The sequence below is a fragment of the Rattus rattus genome, chromosome 17 (assembly GCF_011064425.1).
Source record: "Rattus rattus isolate New Zealand chromosome 17, Rrattus_CSIRO_v1, whole genome shotgun sequence".
In the NCBI taxonomy this organism is placed as follows: Eukaryota; Metazoa; Chordata; class Mammalia; order Rodentia; family Muridae; genus Rattus; species Rattus rattus.
The window spans coordinates 24722573-24732479 of NC_046170.1; the positions used below are offsets into that span (position 1 = coordinate 24722573).

A 9907-nucleotide genomic window follows, 5' to 3' on the forward strand; every position below is an offset into this window, starting at 1 on the left:
ATGGGTACGAAAACTTTATGAATCACAGGGCACCTTATACTTTTTCTCCTGGAAAGCTCACTGTCATCTAAACTCCACTGAAAGAGGACACTGGTTATTATTCCACAGAGAGCAGAGGGACGACAAAAGCAAGAACTAAAAGCCATCTGAACAAAGAATCCATTGAAGTGAGTGGATGATCTCCACTCTCTCACTTAAGTCACTGACCTTCCTCTCCAGAGCCCCTCCCAACCCAACCCAACCACCCATCCCCCAGCTATGTCCAAACGCACCCTACAAACCATCCAATACACTGCCTCTACTCTAACATCTCTCTCCACTTATGTCAGGCTCCCATGAAACGCCTTTGTGGCTTCTCCAAGGGAACGTGCCCATTCCTTCCTTGCCTTACTCTACAATCTGAAACCGACCTCCCTATTCCTGTCCGTCTGCTCTCATATGAAATCTCCCTTCCAGCCAAACTGGCCACCTCATTCTTCCCCAGCACCGCAAGTGTTCCGGTTTCTCGGCTGTTTCCAATCTGACAAGGTTCTCTTCCTTGTTAGACGGCACCACTGAGCTCTGAAACTCCCAGGGATCTCTCTCTGCTCTAACCTACCACAAGCTTGTTCCTGAGAAGGTCGGGAGGGATACTTACTGTCACACCATCTTTTTACTCTCTTGGGTTTCTCTGTTTATGTTCTATTTTTATTATTTATGTTCTATGTATGTGTCTGTATCAGGGTGAATGCATGCAAATCCAGGTGTCATGGAGGTCAGAGGTGCCATATCCCCCAGAGCTGGGTTACAGATGATTGTGAGCACCAAATACAGGTGCTAGGAATGCAACCCTGACCCTGGGAGAGCAGTATTTGCTCTTAAGTGCTGACAGTCTTCATTCCAATCCAAGACATTCGAATGACAAGTCAAGGTGTCTTGCAGGCCAGTGAAGAGGAGACATCACTTAAACACAAATCCAAAGAAAAGCACGAAAGGCCTTATTCTGCAAACCCAATTATAAAACACCAAGAAATAAAAACAATCTGGTGATCTTGACCAGCTTGATCCTTGTTCTTCCTGCAGACCCTTTCCCTAACACAACGTGCTTTCTAGACTCTAAAATCCAAAGTTCCGGAAAGACAACTGGTTAAGTGACCTCATCGGCAGGTTTCCAAATTCGAGGGAACTTGACTGGTGCTGCCAAGAGAGTCCACAGGGGAAACATGGCAAGAACTGCGTGACCCAACCAACAAAGCCAGACCCCACAGTGAGGAGCCAATGCCAGGTCTCCTGATTTAAGCCCAGCTTTTCAATCTCTCCTAAGCCAACATTAATGGGCCGAGTGGGAAAAGGCCAGGGTCTTCTCCAACTTGCCAAAAGGGTGTACACTAAACCTTTTACTCCTGAGGGAAAGAAAGTGAAGTTAAGGGTAAGGATGGAAAAGGTGGAACAGATAGCACTGTCTAGCTGCTCCCTTAAATGAGATTACCCATTCTGTCTCTCATCGTTAGCCATAAGCACAAGGATTAAGTCACAGATTCTAGGTCTACCTTCTGAGGAGGAAAGCTAACACACACACACACACACACACACACACACACACACACACACACACACACTGGCTGCCTCAGGCACATGAGGCATGCACAATTCCTGCCAGCAGAGCAGCCAGTATGCAGTCACAGAAATAGCTTCCTACCCATGGCCAACCTGACTTTGCCATCTGCCCCTCTCCTCATCTCCCTAGCTAGCTTCAAAGGAAGCTACTAACCAACTAAGCAGACTGGAGATGCCTGACACCTGAGCCCCAGAGCCCACATAAACGTGGGAAGGGGGATCCAACTCCGGAGCAGTCCTCTACCTCCCACATATACAATGGCACAAGAACACACACTTTTTTTTTTTTAATGAGAAAGTACACCTATGTCCTCATCTACTGACGCTTAACAGTGGTCATGGAATCCTAACACATCCACTTCACAGCCCATGGATGTCCCCACACCTCTCACTACCTATGATCACACACACACACACACACACACACACACACACACACACACACACACACCGCATTTACAGACCTTCCTTCTGCTTCCCACCTAAAACAGAGAAACTCTCCAAGCCAAAAGCCGGGACAGCCACCAAGCAAATAACCCACTCATCATCACAAAGAAATTCCCAGTCCCAACTTTGAAACACCGAAGAGGTCACAGAACCAAAAGAACCTTGGAGACGGTCCAGAGAAGTTGAGCGACTTGCTTCCCAAATTACAGGGATGGTTCCACTAAATTCTTTCCATTAAAAAAATATTTCAACTCATTCATTAAGTGAATGTTAACTGGGCCAGACACTTGATTGGGTGGATGAGAAGGCACGCTCAGTAAGGACGTGGTGGAGTGAAAATGTACACGGGGTGTTTTTCCAGAGGTATTGTCCAAAAACGAATGGAATAAACTCCAGGGATGGTGATTACTGAGCCCAGGAACCTAACAACACCAACCCAAGAAGCTAGGTAGAGTACCTGTGCTTGGCTCCTGAACGTCAGGTCTGTTAAGGGGAAAAAGGGTGTTCACAATTACTCAAGGAAGGAACTCAGGGTACTACAGCGGCCTGGATACCAGCACCTGGCCCTGGAGAACGCCCATGTATAGAACACTACAACCGTTTCTGCACAAATTTCAACCAGCCTCTACTCCTAGACTCACTACAGCTCCTAGACGCTTCTCATTCTGTTGTCTTCAGAGGTAGCTTAAGAATGTGTTTGCTTGCTTGTTTGAATACAGACGGGACCGAGGCGGCCAGCATCAAGCATGAAGAGTAGAATTTCCTACTCGCCCGACAGAACCAGAGGGCAGTCTACCCACTGACCCTTTCAATCCCCAATCTTTGAACCCGCCTCAGCACAAGACAGAGGAATGTGCAGAAGACAGCACAAAGCCAGGTAGACTGGTTTAGCTCACGAGGAACGTAGGTCGGGACTGTCGCGCAAGACAGAAAAGGAATACATAAGAGGTGTAAGTAACTTAAGGGACTTTTGATGAACTCAACTACAGGCAGGGTCTCAGAGCACTTCCAAAAAGTTCCTTGGAAATGTTACGAGACAAAACTGTCGAACTGATTGGTGTCTCTGTTTTGCGGGAGACTGGGAGCGGCGTTAGGGTGCAGTAAAACCTGACTTCGGAGCCGAACCTCCATTCGCTGCGGCCGGCGCCGAGGCGTGCTCCGCAGGGCCAGGCGGGAGCCCCGGGGCAGCTCCTACGCACGGCTTCTCGCTCCCGCGCCACCGAGGGCCGAGGTCGGGAAAGGGAACGCGCCCGAACCGCCTGGGAGAGAAATGTCCTGGAGCTTATGCCCTATGGAATCGCCTATTCCTCCAGCCCCGACTTAGGGGCATCGAGCCATCCTACTCGGCAGGGAAGACGCTCCTCCCGCCTTCCTCGCCACGCCGCGGCTCGAACCAGAGCCGGACCCCGCTTACTTTTGGTGGCAGCGATAAGGTTCTTGCCGTCTTTGATGAGCTCTTTGATGAACTTGTTGGTCCTCTCGAGCTCCGCTTCGTGAGCGCGGATCCTCTCCCGGAACCACGGGCTGTCGAGGTAGCAATCGCTGAACTCCAGGGGCTGCAGCCCCATGACTACTGCGGTGCGCGCGGGCGCAGGCCGAGCTGGGCTCGGGGGCGGTGGCCAGGTGCGGAGAGAGGAGGTGGCGGCGGCGGCGGCGGCGGCGAGCAGCGACGAGCTGCTAGCAGGGCTGAGCGCAAGGCGAGCACAGCGCGGTCATGTCCCGCCGAGCCCAGCGACCTAGGCGAGTACGCGGCGCGGCTCCCCAATCCCGGCAGCCCCCGGCAGCAGCAAAGGCCGCCGCCCCGCCCCGCCCCGCCTCGGGCGCGCCCGCCCCGCCCCCGCCCCCACGTCCCTGCTCTCCCTCCCGGGCGCCTTCGGCTCTCCTCCTCCCTGCCCTTCCCCGGACGCCTCTTCCTTCTCTTCCCCACGCGCAGTCGCCCCTCCTCTTCCTTCCGAGGCAGCGGCGGTGGAGAACCTAGTCTGTGCCTTCCACCCCCGGGCTTCTGCGTCTCCCTGATCTCGGCTCGCTAGGTCCAGGTGACTCAGGAGGACCTCCGAAGTGGACGCCGGACCGAACGGGAAGGAGGCTTTGTAATAGCAGGCCTCGGTCCCCGCGGTCAAAAGACTTATGTCGGAGCGGGCGGAAATGATTGACTCATTTATCTCTGTACCCAAGGAAGGTTGCCTCGCTCTGCAAGGGCTCGCACGCCTAGCGCTCGCTCTCCTCTTCCACTCCGCCGCCCTCGCAGGAGCGCTTATCATCTCCAACTCCGCGTGGACTCTGCAGTTTCTAGAACATTGTTCTTCGTGCCCATGCTGAATGGCTTAGGACAGGGAGCGTGTGGCTAAACCGCGTTGACACTGCTTCTGTTCTGTTCTGCAGATTACATTTACACGGGTAGGAGAGGCGATCTTCTAAAAATAGCCCACCGAAAGTAAATGCCAGACTTTTTGTGGTTTTTTCACCATGGGAGGCTGCGTGGACAAGTGTGAATTCGTGTCCGTGCGCCCACAAAACTTTTCTATTCAATGCGTTCTAAAGGCAGAACTCAATACCTCCCCCAAATGTATACAGCAAATCTTACCCTGGAGACGCTTTCTCAGCCAACTGACTTTTAAGCAACGTGTGCCAGGTGCACACATGGCACACATCTTTCCCAAACTCACAACACATGTATACATGTAAAGGTTTTATGATAGTAATAGTACCAGGAAACTTCAAAGTGATTCTTTAAAACATTCAGACCCAGTGCAGTAATTAAGAGTTTGTTTGGCCCGCGAGCTGTAGGAGTCTTAACCCTCTGGAAGCAGCTAAATATGCCTACTCTATAAACTCTCTGTTGGGAAGAAAAAAAAAACCACCATTTGAGTGCCACAGATAAGGCTTGCTTTAATGTCCATCCTCTGGGTTCAAAATACTTTACCAATAACTTCTAGGCGGTTTGAAAGGTCCATTTCCTACTAAAATCAGCAAGGGAGTCTACGGAGGAAAGAAAGAGGCAAAGGGGAGGAAAACCTGGAGATTGAATTAGGGCTCTCAAAAAGAGCCAAACATACTCCAGCCTCTGCAGAAAAAAAAAAAAAAAAAAAAACAAAAACGAAAAGCAAAAACAACCTAAACCCCACCAGGCATATTGTCTGAGGCCACATAATCCCAGATCCCATAAGCCGAGGCAAGAGGATTGTGACTTTAAGGCCAACCTGGACTACCCGGTATGAGGCCAGACAGGGCTACATAGCAAGATCCTATCTCACAAGCAAAGAGGGGGTGGGGGTGTTGGCTTGAATAAAAATAACTCCCACACGGGCTGGGGCTCCTCTGATTGAATGCTAGGTCCCCGGTGTGGAACCCTTGGGCTCCTTTGTTTGAATGCTAGGTCCCTAGTGTGGAACTGTTTGGAGGATTACGAGTCATGGCCTTACTGGAAAAAGTTTGTCCAGAGGTGGACTTTCGGGTTTCAAAAGCAGACACCAGTTCCAATCTTTCTTTCTCTGCCTCATTCTTGTGAATTAAGATGTAAGCTCTTATCTACTGCTCTAGCACCATGCCTGCCTGCCCGCCTGCCCTCCTGCCTGCCTGCCACCATGCTAAATTCCATGATGGACATGGAGTAACACTCTGAAACTGTAAACAACCCCCCAAGTAATTATTCTTTTATAAACTGCCTTGGTCAGTGTGTCCCAGCAATAGGACTAACTAAGTCAACCAGCTAGATTGTTCAGTGAATAATAATGTCTGTCTCTAAGCCAACTCACATGGTAGAAAGAGAAACCACTCCCAAACGCTGTGCTCTGACCTTCATCCACACCTGCATGCGCGCACACACACACACACACACACACACACACACACATACAAAAAAAAATTTTTAAAGATTTGTTTATTTTATGTATGTGAGTACACTGTCACTGTCTTCAGACACACCAGAAAAGGGCATCAGATCCCATTACAGATGGTTGCGAGCCACCATGTGGTTGCTGGGATTTGAACTCAGGACCTCTGGAAGAGCAGTCAGTGCTCTTAACCACTGAGCCATCTCTCCAGCACCCGCAAAATAATTTTTAAAAAGCAACTCAGCGTACCCTCCAAAATAAAGGCTGCACAGGCTTCCTCAAAGAGTTCAACGTGGAAGATGGATACCTGATGAGCATTTCCAAGAGAAGGTGAGTAGGGAATGAAAACATACGTCCACACAAAGCCCAAAATGGAGTCAACCCAAACAGCCACCAGTTGTTAAAAGAGGAAGCACCGTGCGTGCATCTATGCAATGCAAAATTAACCCACAATGATGAAAAGGGTCAGGACAGTAGGTGCTGCAAAACAACAAACTGTGGACTCACGGTGCCGAGAGATCACTCACAGAGGCCACCCACAATGTCATCCGCTCATACAACAAATCCAGGTCAGGAAAACCCACAAAAGTGCATTCGTGGCTGTGGAGAAGCACGGACAGGGCCCAGCTGTGAAAAACCTCCTAGGCCACACTTAGCATTGTTGGTGTCATCCCCATGCTGGAGCAAGCCTTAGGCATGGTAGTGATATGAGCTGGCTTGAGCTGGCTCTCTAGCAGCTGTATGGAGGATGACAGTTCTGTACGCAAGCTATTAGGAAAGAAGTGACTAGCTTAACTCTGCAAGGTGACACTGGGGACAGAGTTGTGTCTTACAGGAAGTTCCTGGGACTTCAAAATCATCTGCACATTGGAAATGAGGGCAGTGCCAAAAATGAACCCAAGTCCCGTCATAATGGCAAGAAAACGTCATTTATGGAAAGAAACTGATGTGCCAGGCAGAGTGGTGGTACATGAGATGGGTGGTGCCAACTTCAGAATCTGACTTGTGAATCAGATGTGTCTGGGAACCCTGCAGCACATCAGCAATGACACCACCTAAAGCAGAGTTGTTAGGCTTCGCTCAGTGCCTGCTTAGTTACAGACTCACTCTCAATTACAACCTGCTCCGAGTTTCAGCCTAGGAGAAATAGGTTAACGGGGATGAAGCCCTAACCCCTGTGGCAGTTTCCAGTACAGTATTTCCCAGGTAAGCCACAGAACTGCCACTGTAATGTCAAATGCAAGTTCTACTGACTGCTTGCTACATTTCAGGCTGTGAGTATGAGTTAGGGCCAGGTAAACTAACAGGGAATCCAAATGAAGAATGGTTTCAGTAAAAAAGTTTCTCTTTAAGGCATTCATGAAGGGACCTCCATCCTTCCCTCTCAAGTCCAGAAGATGACAGTCTTAACAATACCACAATGCCTTGGAAAGCACTATTCCACACTTAAGTATGTAACCTTATGATATAGCTAGGCTCTAAAGAGCTTTCTGGGAAGAAAAAGATCAAAAGACCTCAACCCCAGTGAAGCCAGGCCAGCTTTTCCCAGCCTTTCTATACATAGCATAAAAAAAAAAGTATTTCCCCCCTTGGGCTGGAGAAATGGCTCAGTGATTAAGAACACTGGCCGGTCTTCAGAGGTCCTAAGTTCAAGTCCCAGCAAACCACATGGTGGTTCACAAACATCTATAATGTGATCTGATGCCTGCTTCTGGCACGCAAGTGTACATGCAAATAGAGCACTCACATTAAATCAATCACTCAATCAATCAATAAATCAATAATTTTTAAAAGGATTTTTTTCAACTTTTTGACCAGAACTTAGTCATATAGACACATCTTTTGCTGCAATGGAAAACATGATATTTTATCAGTTAAGAGGCCCCAGAAAGAAAAGGGACAATAAATAGTCTCTGACACAGACTGACAATTTTATGAGTGCTGTACTTAAGTTACAGCTATGCCAAATGTAAGCGATAGAATGGGAAGAAATGAAGGCGAGCTCGCTGGGAATCTCTCAGGCTCCCTGAGGCTGTGTCTCACAGAACAGACAGACAATAGCAATGAAGAAAAGACAAAGGGGTTTCATGAGCACATTAGGGGGCACGTCATGGAAGCATCATGCATGGAGACAGTGTTGTTGGTCCAGCTTCCTCCTCCTGCCATCTCTCATCACCATCAACCAGCAGCACTGACCAGCTTCTAGAAAGCTTCCCTCAAGAACCAAAATGCCTTCAACGCTTCTAGACACCCACCAGCCATACCCTTCCTATTGTTAACAGTATTCGATAAACAGTACGACGCTGAGGATAGAGGTACTTAGGTACACAGAGTAGCATACCTCACAGTCATGAAGGTGGCACACTTCCTTATGGAATCTTGTCACCATAAGGAAGAGCATAGTGACAGAGTTTAAAAGAGCCTCTCATCTCTCTCTTTTCCCTACACAAAGCTACTGTCAACAATCCATAATCTGCCTTTGCTTTAAAGACAGCTCACCACCCAATGACTGTCCAAATACGTTTGGTATACTCATTACATCTGGATCTCCTCACAGAATATTTATTAGAGTTCGGGGCCTCAGCTTGAGAAAGATCGTGTGCTGAGAGCATTATGCCTGCTTCGTGTATCTCATGACTCTCCCAGAATCACTGCACCCTCCAGGATTGCAGTGGCCGCACCAAGTGATGAGGGACGTGCAGCACCACTGCTCTTGCTGCCAGAAGTCGCTGTGAACCTCGTACTTGACAGATTCTGTGTGAGTCAAACCAGCATGCTCCCACCTCTGTGGACCAACAACCTTCAGCACACAGAAGGATCTATCAAAGGACGCCGAGTGCAGGTGCTAAGTGAAAAGTCTGAGCAACAGTGGACAGTGGACACGGTGCTACCAAGGGGACCTTGGACTATGCTGAGATGTCAGTGACAGACAGTTTAGTCTAAGGGTTAGCAGGCAGAAATGCAGATGTCATGTGGAGAGAAACACAGAAGGGAATCAGCTTTGGAAAGGGCCATGTGACTGGAGCACTCTGGGCTGAGGTGGGGCTCAAAAGGAAGTGGTGCGTCCTGTGTGCTTTACAACAAGCTTGTCGCTCTCCAAGAGGCTGTGGAGCGGCGGGCTTCAGGCACCCATGATTATTTCTAGAAGGAGACCGCCTTTTCCAAACTCCCATACACTACAGCTTAAAAGAGCTTGGGACCCTGAGAAAATTCTACTACTGCACTTCCCTGGTGACATTAAGCCAGCAGATACTAAGGACAAAGAGTAGGCAGGCCATTATAGCTCTGCAAAGTCCCCGGTCTGGAAGTACCATCTGCATACTGGAGCCTGAAGGCAGAAGCTGGCACGTGGGTAAGCAGCATGCTGATGTTTGCTGTACCAGCCTGGCAGCCTGGCTAAAAAGTGACCACTCTTAATGAAGCAGAGAGGAGAATGGGAGAGGCGAACATCGTGAGGGGAGCAGGGCTTCCTCACTCCACCCACATTAAATTCATAACCTCTGAAACAATCTGGTACTCTGACCTATTCAGATTCGGAGACACAAGAACCTGGCTGAAGGAGATATAGGTCACAGTGCTGCTAGAACCTTCCCCAGGCGGAGTCCCCTGTCATTACTACAGTTATTGCTTCTCCACCCATTCCAAGCTTTTAGAAAGACTTGGCAGGTAGGAAAGAGCACTCGCTAGACAGGTCATAAAAATGTCTGTCTAAATAAATCAGCAAGCATTCCCCAATGCCCACAGACACTGCCCCTCCTCCCAGGCAAATACTGCCCTCTTTCCCGGGACACGTGGAAGAACTAGCCTAAGAAGTGACCTTGGCATTTGTTTTGCCCAGATATTAACAATATGTATATGTAACAATATGTACACTATAGAACTAAAGTTCTATACACACACACACACACACACACACACACACACACACACGTGTCAGAAAGGAAAAAAAGACATCTGCCAAGAATGCTTTGCCCAGCACCCAAAGTGCTCTTGGTGTGACCTAGAGAGGTTTCTACAGTGTGACCTTCAAG

The 9907-nt window shown here is 49.0% G+C and overlaps 1 protein-coding gene across 4 annotated transcripts in view; it reads right to left on the reverse strand.

The window, feature by feature from the left end:
- The window catches only part of Arhgap10 (Rho GTPase activating protein 10), a 252851-nt gene extending 249042 nt beyond the window's left edge, over nt 1-3809 (reverse strand). For all 4 annotated transcript variants that reach the window (XM_032887504.1, XM_032887503.1, XM_032887506.1 and 1 more), the window contains exon 1: nt 3458-3809. In XM_032887504.1, the coding sequence (XP_032743395.1) occupies nt 3458-3611 (154 nt within the window). In that variant the 5' untranslated portion in view covers nt 3612-3809. The remainder of the gene's footprint in view (nt 1-3457) is intronic.
- Between the last annotated feature and the right edge of the window lie 6098 nt (nt 3810-9907).